General features: G+C 37.3%; 2 protein-coding genes across 2 annotated transcripts; both read right to left on the bottom strand.

The window, feature by feature from the left end:
- Positions 1-2,901: 2,901 nt before the first annotated feature.
- LOC110121985 (putative olfactory receptor 8G3) lies at positions 2,902-3,864 on the bottom strand. Its single transcript, XM_020869313.2, has one exon. The coding sequence runs from the start codon at positions 3,838-3,840 to the stop codon at positions 2,902-2,904; it is 939 nt and encodes a 312-aa protein (XP_020724972.2). The 5' UTR covers positions 3,841-3,864.
- A 9,323-nt stretch (positions 3,865-13,187) lies between these two features.
- On the bottom strand, positions 13,188-14,156 carry LOC110121989 (putative olfactory receptor 8G3). Its single transcript, XM_020869317.2, has one exon. It carries the CDS (start codon positions 14,121-14,123, stop codon positions 13,188-13,190), a length of 936 nt encoding a protein of 311 aa, XP_020724976.2. The 5' UTR covers positions 14,124-14,156.
- Between the last annotated feature and the right edge of the window lie 3,617 nt (positions 14,157-17,773).

Here is a 17,773-nt window from a genome sequence, read left to right on the forward strand (position 1 = left end):
CTGAACAACAACAGCAAAATTAACAAAAGTTCAGACACAGAGAGAATGTAAGGAGAAAGTATAAACATATTTTCCTATGACTCTACATCCTGAAAAATATTAAAATACTCATAGAAGCCAATCTTTCTGTTCTAACAGGATACATTTTCTGATTTATGTGAATATATATGTTGTTTTTGTTCAGTCACTCAGTCATGTATGACTCTTTGTGACCCCATGAACTGAAGCACACCAGGCTTCCCTGTCCTTCACCATCTCTCAGAGCTTGCTCAAACTCATGTCCATTGAGTCAGCAATGTCATCCAACCATCTCATCCTCAGCTTCACCTTCAGTCCTTCCAATAAATATTCAGGACTGATTTCCTTTATGATGGACTGGTTGGATCTCCTTGCAGTCCAAGGGACTCTCAAGAGTCTTCTCCAACACCACAGTTCAAAAATATCAATTCTTTGGTGCTCAGCTTTCTTTACATTCCAACTCTCACATCCATACATAACTGCTGGAAAAACCATAGCTCTGATTAGATGTACCTTCGTTGGTAAAGTAATGTCTCTGCTTTTTAATATGCTCTCTAGGTTGTCCATAACTTTTCTTCCAAGGAGCAAGCATCTTTTAATTGCATGGCTGCAGTCACCATCTGCAGTGATTTTGGAGCCCAAGAAAATAAAGTCTGTCACTGTTTCCATTGTTTCCCCATCTATTTGCCATGAAGTGATGGAACTGGATGCCATGATCTTAGTTTTCTGAATGTTGAGTTTTAAGCCAACTTTTTCACTCTCCTCTTTCACCTTCATCAAGAAGCTCTTTAGTTCTTCTTCACTTTCTGCCATAAGGGTGGTGTCATCTGCATATCTGAGGTTATTGATATTTCTCCTGACAATCCAATTCCAGCTTTTGCTTCATCCAGCCCGGCATTTCACATGATGTACTCTGCATGTAAGTTAAATAGGCAGAAAGAAAGAAAGCGAAAGTGAAGTCACTCAGTTATGTCCGACTCTTTGCGACCCCATGGACTGTAGTCTACCAGGCTCCTCCATCCATGGGATTTTCCAGACAAGAATACTGGAGTGGGTTGCCATTTCCTTCTCCAGGAGATCTTCCTGCCCCAGGGATTGAACCCAGGCTCCTACAGTGAAGGCAGACACTTTACCGGTTGAGCCACCATGGAAGTTCATACTAGAGTGGGTAGCTGTTCCCTTCTCCAGGGGATCTTCCCAACCAAGGGATCGAACCCGGGTCTCCCACATTGAAATGGATTCTTCACCAGCTGAGCCACAAGGGAAGCCATAAATAAGCAAAGTGACAATATCATCCTTGCCCGTACTCCTTTCCCAATTTGTAAGCAGTCTGCTGTTCCATGTCCAGTTCTAACTGTTGCTTCTTGACCTGCATACAGATTTCTCAGGAAGGCAGGCTCAGGTGGCCTGGTATTCCCATCTCTTTAAGAATTTTCCAGTTTGTTGTGATCCACACAGTCAAAAGCTTTGGCATAGTCAATAAAGTAAAAGTAGATTTTTTGGGGGGAACTCTTGCTTTTTCAATGATCCAACGGATGTTGGCAATTTGATCTCTTTACCTTTTCTAAATCCAGCTTGAACATCTGGTAAGTTCATGGTTCTCATACCACTGAAGCCTCAGATGAATAAGGCAGCACATTATCCAAAGAGCATGATCTTGATGAATAAGATGGTTTATTTGGGAAAAGACTGAAGACAATTGAGCAGTGAATTCATAGTTACAAGGCAAATGTCCAGAAGCAGAAAAGCAATATTTCAAGTGGCAGAGAAGAGAAATTTCAAAGACAAAACCAACATGAAATGGCAATTATTTGTAAATTATGGTGCAAAACAGCCTGAATCATACCACAGTGATGAAAATTAGCATATCAGCAGTTGCTCTGTAAGTAGCTATAGCATTGCACTGAGAAGATAAGTCAAGGTTGTTGAGGTTGCTTTTATAAAAATCTTTTTCTATCAAATATAGTAATTTAAGTCTCTAATATAAGACTATAGTAAGTCTCCTTTTTTCTTGTTTTGATTAAGTTAGAAATATTTTGATTATTTTTATGATACTAGATGAAATAATAGTAAAAGAAAGTATTAAGGAGATCTAGAGGAAAGCAACACAGTTTTATGGGGAACTGAATTTGCTTGATGTGTAGAAGATAATTCCTAGGGAAACCTTAGTTCATGCATATTCAGTCGTGTCTGACTGTCTGCACACCCCCTGGACTGTATCCAACCCGTCTTTTCTGTCCATGGGGTTTTTTCAGACAAGAACAGTGGAGTGGGTTGCCATTTCTGCCTTCAGGGAATCTTCCCAACCCAGGCATCAAATACTTGTCTTGCGCATTGGTAAATGGGTTCTTAACTACTAGCACTACCTCCCACAATTACATGGGGCCAAATAATCATCTTGAGAAAAATCATAGGTCTTGGAAACAAACACTCTAGGCCTTACCATTTGTTATGTTTAAGACTGTGGGCAAATAATCAAACTAAATTCGACTAGGGTTTACTCTGATATAGGCTGTGCATATAAATAAAGTTATCCATTTCAAGTGCTGGAAATAGTGCATAATATTTCATAAAATTCTGATAATATAGATTACTAGGATTGTCTTCAAAATCTTCATTCCTTCCTCTATATTGTTCTTGTTCTCTGCATTATCATTGAAAATAAAACTAAGACTCCTTTAACCCTCAAGTGTTTTTAGAATATTATACATAATCACAGTTTCTGAGTTTATATATAATGACTTTAATATATGTTGAAGAATGGGCCTGAAGTAGAATTTTGGATATATTTTTTATATGTCACTAAGTTTCCCAAGTCAATAAACTCAATACATATTATACCTCAGGGAGCAAAAGGACTTCTATGTCATCATGATAGTGATTCTATTCATACACGTTTTTCAGTCTCCAGAATTTTTTCAGGGCAAGTTTGACATCCTTGTTACGCAGACTGTAGATCAGAGGATTCAGCATGGGCACAATGCAGGTATAAAACACAGAGGATACTTTTCCTTGATCCATGGAGCTCACAGATGATGGCTGCAGGTATGTGAATGTTGCAGATCCAGAGAAAACAGCAACAGCTGAAATATGAGAACTGCATGTGCTGAAGGCTTTGGACCTGCCCTCAATGAAGTGGATTTTGAGGATGCTGGAGATAATGAAGATGTAGGAAGCAAGGATGGTTAAGGAAGGTGTCACAATGTTAAATGCACTCAAGACTAGAACCAATAGTTTGTTGATGTAGGTGCTAGAACAGGATAGCTCCAAGAGTGGAAAGAGATCACAGAAATAATGGTTAATCATCTTGTTCTTGCAGAAAAAGAGTCTCAACATAAAGCCTGTATGGATTGTAGACCCGATGAAGCCCAAAATATAAACTCCCACTGTGAGGCGGAAGCAGATGTGGTAAGACATGAGGACATTATAAAGCAAGGGGTTACAGATGGCAACATAGCGGTCATAGGCCATTACAGCCAACATGTAACCCTCTGCAATAATAAAAATGATGAAGAAATAGAGCTGAGTCATGCATTCAGTGTAGGAGATAATATTCTTCTCTGTCACAAAATTCACCAGCATTTTGGGGGTTATGACAGTGGAATGACAGAAGTCAACAAAAGACAGGTTGATGAGGAAGTAATACATTGGAGTGTGCAGATGGGAACTGAGCCCAATCAGTGTGATCATGCCCAGGTTCCCCACCACTGTGACCATATAGATTCCTAGGAAGAGGAAGAAAAGGAGCAGCTGGAGTTGTGGCTGTTCTGTGAGCCCAGTGCGTATGAACTCAGTCACTGAGGAGTGATTTCCAGAGTCCATTATCTTCTCAGTCTGCTCTAAGTTTACAAAAGAAAATCAGTATACTTTAGTGTGCATCTGTTATAAGGGAGAGTAGTTCTCTGGAGATCATTATTTGATCCCTTCTCAGAAGAGATTGACAATCTTTTCTGGGATCTCTCAAGTCTCTCTTGTTTCTCTGGTACCAAAAAAAAAAAAAAAAGAAGATCCTGGTTGAATCAGAGAAGGAAATATAAACTCTACAAACTTTTATAATTCAAGCAGTTCATAACTTTATCAGAGGCAACCCCAATTGCTGGATTTTGAAAATCATCGGAATGGGCTTCTGTGGTATCTCAAATGAGTCTGCCTGCAATGCATGTGACATGTGTTCAATTCCTGGGTTGGAATGATCTCCTGGAGAAGGGAATGGCAACCACTCCAGTATTCTGGTCTGTAGAATCCCGTGGACTGAGGAGCCTGGCAGCTACAGCCCACCGGATCACAAAGAGTCAGACAGAGCTGAGTGACTAAGCACTAAGCATGCACTTCCATTTCTGAGTATTTTTTCTTTCCTTCCATATCCTATATGTGTATACTAACATATGCATGTCAAATGGCATAATATTCATTTCACCCACAATAAGTAATAGCAGTGCATGTCTTCTATAATTAATAAAGAGGATTCATAGATCTTTGAAAAGTAACTTTATTACTTTTAACTGTATTAGTCTCAGCTACTTTCCTTACTAGAATCCCACTTCAAACTATCTGAAGCGCTGGATGACTACCAGTATCATTCCACCTGAGGGCTGCTGTTTCATATGGCAGCTTCCTTCTCCCTGGACCATGACCCCAGAGAGTAGAAACATAACTTTTTGGCAGACATCATGCTTTTATCTCCATAGCTTGTCCAACTCCAGAACCCATCTTCCTTGTTCTAACTTAGATAATCTTGTGCATGTGTGTGTGCAAGCTAAGTTGCTTCAATCATGTCTTTGCAACCCTATGGACCATAGCCCACCGGGCTCCTCTGTCCATGGGATTCTATAGGCAAGAATACTGGAGTGGGTTGCCATGTCCTCCTCCAGGGGATCTTCCCAACCCAGGGATCAAACCAACTACTCTTTTATGACTACCTGCATTAGCAAGCTGGTTCTTTACCACTAGCGCTACCTGGGAAGCCTTAGATAATCTCAGGAACCAGAATATAATGTCCTAAAAGTAGGGCAGGTATTCCATCACTGTGACCAGGGTGGCAGTATACTCAGATTGATCAATGCAATTTGAACTGCATGGCCAATGGTAGAGGTGAGAAAAGTATTCATATTCCAAAAACATAAGAAAGGTTTTTAAAGGCAAACAGAAGATTCCTTGCTGGTCTTTGTGTGTGTGTGTGTGTGTGTGTGTGTGTGTGCGATCATGTATTTTGCGTGTGCTCTCTATGGAATTCAAAGATGGTAGAGATATAGGTTAATAGAGTGCATGCAAAATACAATTAGGAATTTTAGTTTATAAGCAATTTTGGATAATGTTGGTCAGTTGTGTGATTTTTTTAAGAGACCAATATATGTTTAGTTTACATTTGCAAGGAAGATGAGCAGATTCTAGGAAATGGAAATTTATATTCTTAATTAAAACTCAAACAGTGGTTGGATTAATATGTTCAGTCTGATGTAAAATACTTAATGCAACAGACAAACTAGACAATTTCAGAAAAATGATCTAGAAATCTGTCATTTTAGAATGTCTGAAAAAAACTGAAGATAGTTTTAGAGCAAAGCAAAAATTCATGTAGCATAGGACAGTTAACTCATGTCTCAAAATATTGCTTTACTTAAGACATATTGGTGTCATTTTATATGTCATCAAGAGACTGAAGTAAAATTAACTGCTTGAAACTACAGGTGAAATATTTGGATTCAAACTGAAATGACTGTTTCAACTCTGACATAACTAGATCTTAGTCAAAGTTGCTTTCAGCCTGAATAGCTAGTTATTTAGCAGATATATTGTTAATGACATAAGCACTTGATGGCTGGTTGGATTAAATAGTCTTTTATATCTCTTCCAGTTTCAATGTTTAATGAATTTATAATTATTATAAGTTCTGATGTTAAGCTAGTAATGAATTAAAATTTCATATCAATTCCATACTTGCCCTATGACCTTAGGTTAATTACATCTACTGTCCAGTTCTCTGAAAAAACAAAAATACTAATATTTGTTTCATGTGAAAATTAAGTGGATCTTAGTAAGAAAATATCAATGTTATTTTACCTTTGATATATTATTTCTTTCCAATATATCTTTTATTTAACCAATATTTTCATTCCTTAATGATGGCCAATGTTTTAAATTTTCTTCTTCTTAGCACACCTTCTTCTTGCCTCTTTTACATTAACACATATGGTAATACATATTTGAAGATTTTTACTGAATATTAGCTTACTAAACTATCAATATTTTCCATAGTGACTAAATAAGTTCAAATCAATTTCTTTGTCATTCAGAGATTTATATTGTCTGACAGCTAAAGAAATGTTTTCTTATTCATGTTGGAACAGCTATCACATAATTTATTTCACAAAAAAGCATAGTAGGCTCTCATTCAATTCATCAAATTCCTTTAGCTTTTCTCACTCTACCCCCTTATCCTGTGAAATCTATTTAATAGTAAAGACACTGTAATCAAGATCCTTAAAAAGTAGAAGACACAGTTAATAAGAACATTTTCTACGTGCCCAAGAATACATTTCTTATGTCACATTTAGCATGAACTTTAATATCTATTAATTTCATTATTTACTAGTTTTTCTTCTGTACCTGATGATTAACTCAAAACAGTGCCTTCCATAAAGAAAGTATTGATAAATATGATACTTTAATAAAATGATTGAAAATTTAGCAAAAAGTTAACATAGACTTCACATAAGTGAATGAAGCTCTCAGATGTGCCAGAGTTGAAGTGAGTAAACAAAGTGTTTGCTATGAATTTCTTCAACAGAGAAAAGATAGGTGATAAAATATTACTTGTTCATCTGGGAGTTGATTGTTCGAGTGAGGACAGGCAGAGATAGAAAAAATAGCTACCTGTATCTCCTGTTAGTGCACCAGGAGGGAGACATTTAAAAAGTTAGAACTGGAGGCTAATTACTTTACTATATTGTAAAGTAATTAGCCTCCAACTAATAAAAATAAATTAAAAAAATTTAGAAATGGGTTTAAGACACTTCTTCCTTAAAAATTTTGAATTGTGTCCCCCCCCCCACTTCTCTGAAGGCAAAAATGATTCTGATGATGCCAGTGGATAGTTATGAGTACCAACCTTGCAGGACTCTGTGGTGTTGAGGGTCATAGCCTAAAAGCGTCTGTGATAATAATTTTGTGTCACTAGCTGATCTCTGATGAAGCTGATGGCCCTCTGCAAAAGTTATTTGATAGATGAGAATTTTATACTCTGGGTATCAATGCTAAGTGTCTGATGATGAGGAACAAACAATGATAATTATCTCCCACTAGAATCTTACCCCACAACTATGGCTGTTGGGAAAATAAATAATTAGAATTTCCTTATTTCCCCATTGACTCTCAAGTGTTGAACAGTGTCACATAACTCTGGTTATTTTTTCTTGTTAGGTTATTTATCGTAAACAAGGATGTAATAGATTTTGTTAGAGCCCACTAAATTTCATGTCAAACTAATTAAAAGTTCAAAATTTAATGAAATTATACAGACATAGACTAAAGTAATGTCTTAAAGTGGTTTTTCACAAGGGGAAAATGGAAAATTGAGGGAAACAAATTTTATATGTAAGATTTGAAATTTCTGTTTTTATATATAATACTAACTGTATTTATATATGATGATACATTCCTAAGTAAAAGTACTTGGATATTTTAACTAGAGACTAACTAAAAGCATCTTATAGCTATTGTCATAACCCTGTGAGAAGTTCCTAACAAATCTAAAATCGAAGGATGATGACTAATAATTTTATAATTTCCCCAAAATTATAAAATATATGCTGAAGAACAATATACAGATACATGTGTTATAAAGATTATTTTAGTTTTTTAATACAAAATAGTTTTATTTATTAGGAAATAAAAATTACATTTAATATTTTTATTCAAAAGACTCATGCAAATGTGATACCGGAATCGACATACTATTAACCAATTTGGAGAGCTTTTGCTTGAGGGAAGAGGTATAAATAGTGCTTCAGTGAGTATGCTTAAAGTCCAAGTGCTTCTGTTCATCTCCTGATAACCATTTACTGCTGGTAAACTTGGACAAGCAGCCTCACTCTCTATTTAGCAGAGATACAGCATCTGAAGGGCTTCCCTGGTGGCTCAGATGGTAAAGAATCTGCCTGCAATGCGGGAGACCCAGGTTGGATCCCTGGGTCAGGAAGATCCCCTGGAGGAGGGCATGGCAACCCACTCCAGTATTCTTGCCTGGAGAATCCCCATGGACAGAGGATCCTGGCAGGCTACAGTCCATAGGGTTGCAAAGAGTGAGATAAGACTAAGCAACTAAGCACAGTATAGAGCACCCTGAAAAATAGTAGTAACAATAATGATAATTTTTTTGTTATAGTTGTTACAATGTGCTATTAATTAGAAAGTAAGTGGTCATTACACAAGTCAAAATACAAACACCAATTACAATGTTTAAAACATTCATCTCTTTGTCTTCCATTAAGTAAGAGGCTATAAATAGACATCAAATTAGGGGATGTAGAATCATATATGCAATCTCCTATTCTGTTATTATATAGATTATTTTATGATTACATGCCTCAAAGTAAAATTTAAAAAGAATTTCACTTGATTAAAAATAAAAGAAGAAACAGAAAATCTGAAATATCTACCTAACAGCTAAAAAAAGATGAGCTTGGGGGGAAAAAAATGAAATGAATTTTACAAATAAGCATGAAGCCTGAACTATTCAACTTCTGGAGAAATGAGTAAAGAAAATCTAATATATTGGAGTAGCTTGATAATTCTTAGAACACAGATTAACCATATAACGTTGACAAACTCTGTTTTGTCCAACTTAAAAACTAGTCTTAAAAGACATCATTAGAAAATTGAAACAAGCCACTATGGACTGTTATTGGAAATGTATAAACAATACAGACAAGACAATAACATGAAGATTATCAAGCCAATGAAAAATAGGAAAACTGTCTGAACAGATATATCATAGAAGATGATAAAAGAATAGTTAATAAGTTAATAAAAATCAATAAAATCATTACTCATTAGGAAATGAAAGCTATAGGTAAACCACAGTGACAAACCACCATATACCTATACTGAATTAACATTAAATACATAAGTAAATAATGGACAAACAAAAACCTACAATTGAAAACTTTGAGGCAACATGAAACATCTAGAGAGGATATAGAGCTACCACTTTGGAAAACTGTGCAGCAGTTTTAGAAAGTCAGATATACACTTATGTTATAACCTAGCACCTCTACTCTTTGGTATTTTACCCAAGAGAAATGTACACATATGTATACACTAAAACGTGTACAAAAATGAGCATGGAAGATTTGGTACTAACAACCCACTGAAAACAACCCAAATATCTAACTAATGAATAGGTAAATGAATTGTGATATGTACGTGTATGCACAGGGTGGAATACCATTTATTAATAAAAGTAGTAAATCACAGATGCATGCAGAAACATGGACTAATCTTAAACATGGCATGTTGTCTAAAATGAGCCAAACATAAAAGAGTGCCCACTGTATAGTTCCATTTATATGAGAGCCCGGAAATCTAGAAAAGTAGAACTAATAGTCTATACAGTGGAAATGAGGTCATTTCCAGACTGCAGTGGGGCATGGGAGAATATCTGGGAAAGGCCATGTGAGAGCCTTTTAGAATGACAAAAATATTTCATACCATTACTGAGGTGTTTGTTTCACCAGTGCACAGTATATGCAATTTCCAAAACTTTTGGTAGGAGGACTTCATTTTTAGAATGAGTATATACATTCTTGATGTAATCTTGACAAAACTGTATCTTGATACAGTCTCGATTTAATCTCAATATAATAAAAATAGAATGAAATGAATCAATGTTAATTATAAGACAGAAAAATCTAATAAAAACCAGCAAGATATAGAACAGACTTTTGGACTCTGTGGGAGAAGGCAAGGGTGGGATGTTTCAAGAGAACAGCATCGAAGCATGTATACTATCTAGGGTGAAACAGATCACCAGCCAAGGTTGGATGCATGAGAAAAGTGCTCGGACCTGGTGCACTGGGAAGACCCAGAGGGATCAGGCGGAGAGGGAGGTGGAGGGGGGATCGGGATGGGGAATACATGTAAACCCATGGCTGATTCATGTCAATGTATGACAAAAACCACTGCAATGTTGTAAAGTAATTAGCCTCCAACTAATAAAAAAAAATCAGCAAGGATAAGAAAGATCTGATCAAGATTCATAAATTTGAATATATGTGTATTTTCATAGCTTGCAGAAACATTAAATGAAACACATTCTTTTTAAAGGCAGATTTGGGGCTTCCCAGGTGTCCCATGAACAGAGGGCAGCATAGGATTAGATGGCTGGATGGCATGAGTTTGAGCAAACTCTGGGAGATAGTAAAGGACAGGAAAGCCTGGCATACTGCAGTCCATTCGGTCACAAAGAGTCTTCTAATGACTTAGCAACCAAGCAACAACAATAAGGTGGAATTAATTACCTGCCAAGGAGACATAAGAGGCATGAGTTTGATCCTTGTGTCTGGAATATCCCTGAAGGGCATGGCAACCCATTCCAGTATTCTTGCTTGTAGAATTCCATGAACAGAGAAGCCTGGCAGGCTACAGTTGAGAGGGGTATCTTTGAGTCCAAGACAGAAGCAAATGAGCATGCACCCATGAAGAACCTTTATAAAATTATTTGTATGGTGGTTCATGATGCAAGCTATAGTACCTTTTCAAATGCTTTCACTGGTCTTTACATTTAAGAAATTAACAACACAATTCTTACAGGTTTTCTCATAAAATATTTTAAAAAGAGGCAAAATACATGCCATGTAGTGTCATGTTTCAGGGAGAGAAATTTGACTTTTTTTCTCTTTTATCTTCTCATTTCTTTTCCTTCCTTACAATCAGCCACTCAATTTGGCTGTTTTCTTGCTCTCTGTACATCCCCTGCCTGACCACACTTACTCCTTACTCACATGACTGACCTTCTGCACCAGGCCCCAGCTATTAGTCATTTCTTTTTGCCTAGGGGCAGTGAGAGATGTGTCTCTCTGCTGTTTTCCCGGGTAACTAATGAGGCTATCTGAGGTCAATTCCCCTATAACTGGTAATCTCCCCTACTCCAGCCCTCTCTCCCCAGAGTGAAGACAGCCACCATGCCCTGCCCATCCATGAGCTGCACATGGTGGGGTGTCCCTTCAGGATCTTGCTTCAGAAGCATAAAATCCATTGAACCATTGATGTCTTAATACTGACTCTGAGCTCTTTCTTTGATCTTAAAGCTGGGAAAGAGCAGACCCATAGGACTGAGGGGTTGCAGCCCAACACCTCCATTCTTCTTTTTCTTCATTTTCAACCTCTTTTTCATCCTTCTTCCTTCTTTCTGTATTCTATTATTCAGCAAAAATTACTTATAAGGCATTTTACCACTTAATGAGGTCTGTTGTTGTTCAGTCCCTAAGTTAAAGTAAAGTGAAAGTCTCCCAGTGAAAGTCCAACTCTTCGCAATCCCATGGACTCCATGAAATTCTCCAGGCCAGAATACTGGAGCAAGTAGCCTTTCCCTCCTCCAGGGGATCTTCTCAATCCAGGGGTCAAACCTAGGTCTCCTGCATTTCAGGCATATTCTTTAAAGCCCAAGAATACTGGAGTAGGTAGCCTATCCCTTCTCCAGAGGATCTTCCAGACCCAGAATTGAACGGGGGTCTCTTGCACTGTAGGCAAATTGTTTACCACCTGAATTATCAGAGAAAAACCTGTTCAGTCCCTAAGTGGTGTCCATTTCTTTGTGACCCCATGGACTATAGCATTATGGGCTTCCCTGTCCTACACTATCTCCTAGAGTTTGCTCAAACTCATGTCCCTTGAGTTAGTAATATTATCTAACCATCTAATCCTCTGTCATCCCCTTTTCCTCTTGCCCTCAATCTTTCCCAGCATCTGGATCTTTTCCAGTGAGTCAGATTTTCAAAACAGGAGACCAAAGTATTGGAGCTTCAACTTCAGCATCAGTCCTTCCAATGAATATTCAGGACTGATTTCCTTTAGGATTGATTGGTTTGATCTCCTTGCTGTCCAAGAGACTCTCAGGAGTCTTCTCCAGCACCAATTCGAAAGCATCAGTTCTTCAGTGCTCAGTCTTCTTTATGGTCCAACTCTCACATTGAAACATGACTACTGGAAAAACTATAGTTTGACTATATGGACCTTAGTCAGCAAAGTGATATCTCTGCTTTTTAAAGTACTGTCTAGGTTGGTCATAGCTTTTCTTCCAAGGAGCAAGCGTCTATTAATTTTCTGGCTACAGTCACTGTCCACAGGGATTTTGGAGCACAAGAAAATAAAATCTGTCCCTGTTTCCACTTGTTTCCCATCTAATTGCCATGAAGGAATGGCACCAGATGCCAAGATCTTAGTTTTTTGAATGTTGAGTTTAGAAAGCATTTTACCACTCAATGAGATTTAAACTAGAATATAAAAATTACAAAACCACAGTTATTAACTTTGTGGAATTTTAAACTTCATACTAAGGAGGTCTAATATTTAATGTAATGAAACATAATATGAAAATAAAATAGGAGTAAACTCAGAGAGACATACTTTGGCCACCTGAGGCAAAGAGCCAACTCATTGGAAAAGACCCTGATACTGGGAAAGATTGAAGTAAGGAGGAGAAGGGCACAACAGAGGATGAAATGGTCAACAGTTGGATGGCATTGCCAACTTTATGGGCACTAGTTTGAGGAAACTCCAGGAGTTGGTTCAGGACAGGTAAGCCTGGCGTGCTACAGTCCTTGGGATCACAAGGAGTCAGACACGACTGAGTGACTGAACAGCAGAGAGACATACAAATTTGAATGGGTCTCCTAATGGATTCATAACTGGGGAACATTAGCTGCAACATCTTAGAATTTTTATTAATTTCAAATAATCTCCTCTATTACTTATTAGTTCTGACCTAATCTCCAAAGTATTTACCTCTCAGAGCTCAAATAACATATTAGTTGGAAAACAGGTTACTAATACCTATTACAAAAGAATAAATTAAGGATAAAGTTTTCTCTATTAAATATATTCTAGATAATTAAGAATTAGTATTCCTCAGCAGTCCACATGACTGATATGGATCATGATATTGGCTCTGTTCATATATGTTTTGCACAGTCTAGAATTTTTTTCAGTGCAAATTTGACATCCCTATTCCATAGGCTATAGATCAGGGGGTTTAGCATGGGCACAATGATGGTATAAAACACAGAGGACACTTTTCCTTGGTCCATAGAGCTGACTGATGATGGCTGCAGGTACATGAATGCTGCAGATCCATAGAAAATAGCAACAGTTGAGATGTGAGAGCTGCAGGTGCTGAAGGCTTTGGACCTGCCCTTTGTGGAGTGGATTTGGAGGATGCTGTAGAGGATGAAGATGTAGGAAGAAAGAATAACTAAGGCAGGAATCAAAATGTTAAATGCACTTAAGAATATAACCAATAATTCATTGACATAGACGCTGGAACAGGATAGCTCCAAGAGTGGGAAGAGATCACAGAAGTAATGGTTAATGATATTGGTCTTGCATATAAAGAGTCTCAACATAAATCCTGTATGGATTGTGGATCCAGTGATGCCCATAATATAAACGCCTATCGTGAGGCAGAAGCAGATGTAATAAGACATGATGACATTGTAAAGCAAGGGGTTGCAGATGGCAACATAGCGGTCATATGCCATTGCAGCCAACATGTGACTTTCTGCAATAGCAAAAATGATGAAGAAATAAAGTTGAGTCATGCATTCAGGATAGGAGATAATATTCTTCTCTGTCACAAAGTTCACCAGCATTTTGGGGGTAATGACAGTGGACTGACAGAGATCAATAAAGGACAAACTGCTGAGGAAATAGTACATGGGGGTGTGCAGGTGAGAACTGAGCCCCGTCAGTGTGATCATGCCCAGGTTTGCCACCACCGTGACCACATAGATTCCTAGGAAGAGGAGAAAAAGGGGCAGCTGTAGTTGTGGCTGATCTGTGAGTCCAGCGAGGATGAACTCAGTCACTGAGGAGTGATTTCCAGGCTCCATTATCTTCTCAGTCAATTCTAAGTTGAAAGAGAAAATAAGTAGATTTTATGCCCGTGTGTGCATGTGTGTGAGTGTCTGTGTGTACGTGTGTACATGTGAGTGGGTTCTCGGGAGAGTAATTCTGGGAAGGTCATTGTTTGATGTCTCATCAAAAGAGACTCATGATGCAGAGGTCTCCTGAGTCTCTCTTGCTTCTCTGAGACAAACAATGATCCTAGTTGAACTAGGAAAACAAACAAACTTCTTCACAAAATTTATAATTAAGATACTTCATAAGATTTTAAGAGAAAATACCAATTTGTAGATTTTTAAAATCAAAGTGAACATTGCTATTGAGACCTCTGAAGACTTTTTCTTTATTCCCATAATCTTTATGTATGTCTTAATGATATTGATGTAAAATGGCATGGTATTTTTATTTCACTCAGAATATGTAAGAATAGTGTGTGCTTTCTCTAATAAATTAACAGAGTATTCATAAATCTATGAAAAACAATTCTATTAATTTTAGATATTTTCCTTACTAGAATCATAGCCCAAAATATCTGAAGAACAGGAAATTATATATATCAGTTCACCTGAGGTCTACGGCTTTAATGTCCCAACTTCCTTCTCCCTGGACTTTGATCCCAGAGGGCAGAAACATAACTGCGTGGCAGACATCATCCTTATACCTCAGTGGCATTTCTAGACTTAGGAACTCCTCCTTTATTCTAATTTTGATAATCTTGGGGGTCAGAATATAATGACCTCAGTATAGGTCATGTATTCCACCACTGTGACCAGGGGATCAGTGTACAAAGTTTATTCCATGCAATTTGCACTTCATGGTTGATGGAAGAGGTGAGAAAACTATTTATATTTCCCCCAAATATGAGATGCATTTTGAAGACAAATACTAGGTCTCATTTATTCTCATCTTTTTTATTAATATTATCCTATATTTTGCAAATGTTCTTTATGGAATTCAAAGATGATAAGAGAGGTGGATTAGTAGAACACAAGCAAAATACAAATAGAAATTTTAATTTAAATTTAGTATTGGTTAACTTTGGCATGTGTTCATTGTTTAAAGATCAACTCACTTTCAGTTTACATTTGTACAGATAATGAGTAGAGTCTATAAAATAGAAAATCATAATCTTAGTTAAAACTCAAACAAACAATGGTTGGATTAATCTGTTCAGTTCAAGATGCAATACTTTATGTGACAAAAAAGATTGGAAAATTTCAGAACTAGGATAAATTTTTTTCCATATTAGAATGGACGAAATAACTGGGGATGTTTCTTCAGCAAAATAAAAACTCGTATAACCCCTGACAGGTATCTTATAGTTCAAAATATTGCTTTATTTAAGAGTTATTGGGCTTATTTTATATGTCATCAATAGAGTGAAGAAAAATAACTGCTTGAAACTATTGGAGAAATATTTCATTTTACAACAAAACAAACATTCCAATCATCAAAATGCCCAGATCTTACAATCAAAATGTTGATTTTGTTCTGAATAACTAGTTACGTAGCAGGCATTGTTAATAACAAGAAACATCTGATGCTTGGCATTTAATCTTTAACATCTCAAATTCACTGTTTCATGGTTCTATAATTTTTATAAGAATCTGCTTGCGATACATGACACACAGGAGACTAGGGTTTGTTGGGAAGATCCCCTAAAGTAGGAAATGGCAACCCACTCCAGTATTCTTGCCTGGAGAATCCAATGGACAGAGGAGTCTGGCAGGCTATTGTCCATGAAATCGCAAAGAGTTGGACATGACTTAGTGACTAAACACACACCTGTAATCTCTGATACTAAGTTAGAACTAGTGCATTGAAACCTCCCTGGACCCCATACTTGCCACATGATCTTGAGATAACCAGGTCTGCTCTCCAACTCTGAAAAAGCAAAAATCTGTTTCATGTGAAAATTAAGTAAAATGATTCTTACAAGGAGCTTAGCCCTGTCCCTGGCTCTTGTTAAGAAAATGTCAATGTTAATTTACTGTTAATCTATTCAGCTTCTCTCTATAATATGCTTTATTTGAACAACATTTTTATTCTTTAGTCATGGCCAGAGTTTTAAGGTTTCTTTTCCTTAGCACATCTTTTTGTTGCTCTTTTCTGCATTAACACATATGGTAATATAGAGCTTGAAATTTTTTTACTGAATATTAACTTCTTAAATTATTAATATTTTCCATGGTTTTTAAATAAAGTCAAGCCAAATTCTTTGTCATTCCAAGATTCATATCATCTGACAAGAGTTTTCTTTTTAATGTTTCAACAGGTACAACATGATTTAATTATTTCACAAAAGAGCATAATAGGCTCTCATTTTTTACTCAACAAATTTATTTAGCTCTTCTCACTCTATTCCCTTTACCTTATAAAGTGCACTTGATTTTAAAGATCCTTTCAGTTCAGTTCAGTTCAGTCACTCAGTCATGTCTGACTCTTTGTGACCCCATGAACCGCAGCATGCCAGGCCTCCCTGTCCATCACCAACCCCTGGAGTTTACCCAAACCCATGTCCATCAAATCGGTGATGCCATCAAACCATTTTATCTTCTGTCGTCCTTCTCCTTCTCCTCAGCCCCTCAATCTTTCCCAGCATCAGGGTCTTTTCAAATGAGTCAGCTCTTCACATCAGATGGCCAAAGTATTGGAATTTCAGCTTCAGCATCAGTCCTTCCAATGAATACCCAGGACTTATCTCCTTTAGGATGGACTGGTTGGATCTCCTTGCAGTCCAAGGGACTCTCAAGAGTCTTCTCCAACACCACAGTTCAAAAGCATCAATTCTTCGGTGCTCAGCTTTCTTCATAGTCCAACTCTCACATCCATACATGACCACTGGAAAAATCATAGCCTTGACTAGATGGACCTTTGTGGACAAAGTAATGTCTCTGCTTTTTAATATGCTGTCTAGGTTGGTCATAACTTTCCTTCCAAGGAGTAAACGTCTTTTAATTTCATGGCTGCAATCACCATCTGCAGTGATTTTGGAGCCCAGAAAAATAAAGTCAGCCACTGTTTCCACTGTTTCTCCATCTATTTGCCATGAAGTGATGGGACCGGATGCCATGATCTTAGTTTTCTGAATGTTGAGCTTTAAGCCAACTTTTTCACTCTCCTCTTTCACTTTCATCAAGAGGCTCTTTAGTTCTTCTTCACTTTCTGCCATAAAGGTGGTGTCATCTGCATATCTGAGGTTATTGATATTTCTCCCAGCAATCTTGATTCTAGCTTGTGCTTCCTCCAGCCCAGTGTTTCTCATGATGTATTCTGCATATAAGTTAAATAAGCAGGATGACAATATACAGCCTTGACATATTCCTTTTCCTACTTGAAACCAGTCTGTTGTTCCATGTCCAGTTCTAACTGTTGCTTCCTGACCTGCATACAGGTTTATCAGGAGGTAAGTCAGGTGGTCTGGCATTCCCATCTCTTTCAGATTTTTCCACAGTTCATTGTGATCCACACAGTCAAAGCCTTTGGCTTAGTTAATAAAGCAGAAATAGGTGTTTTTCTCGAACTCTCTTGTTTTTTCAATGATCCAGTGGATGTTGTCAATTTAGTTAAGAACTTTAACCGTGGAAGACCCAGTTGATAAGAAAATTTTCTATGTGCCCATAAATATATTTCTTAT

This window comes from Odocoileus virginianus, unplaced genomic scaffold (assembly GCF_023699985.2).
Source record: "Odocoileus virginianus isolate 20LAN1187 ecotype Illinois unplaced genomic scaffold, Ovbor_1.2 Unplaced_Scaffold_19, whole genome shotgun sequence".
In the NCBI taxonomy this organism is placed as follows: domain Eukaryota; kingdom Metazoa; phylum Chordata; class Mammalia; order Artiodactyla; family Cervidae; genus Odocoileus; species Odocoileus virginianus.

Bases quoted from the DNA above. Each gene is read 5' to 3' on its own strand.
- LOC110121985 (XM_020869313.2), bottom strand. From the start codon at position 3,840: ATGGACTCTGGAAATCACTCCTCAGTGACTGAGTTCATACGCACTGGG.
- LOC110121989 (XM_020869317.2), bottom strand. From the start codon at position 14,123: ATGGAGCCTGGAAATCACTCCTCAGTGACTGAGTTCATCCTCGCTGGA.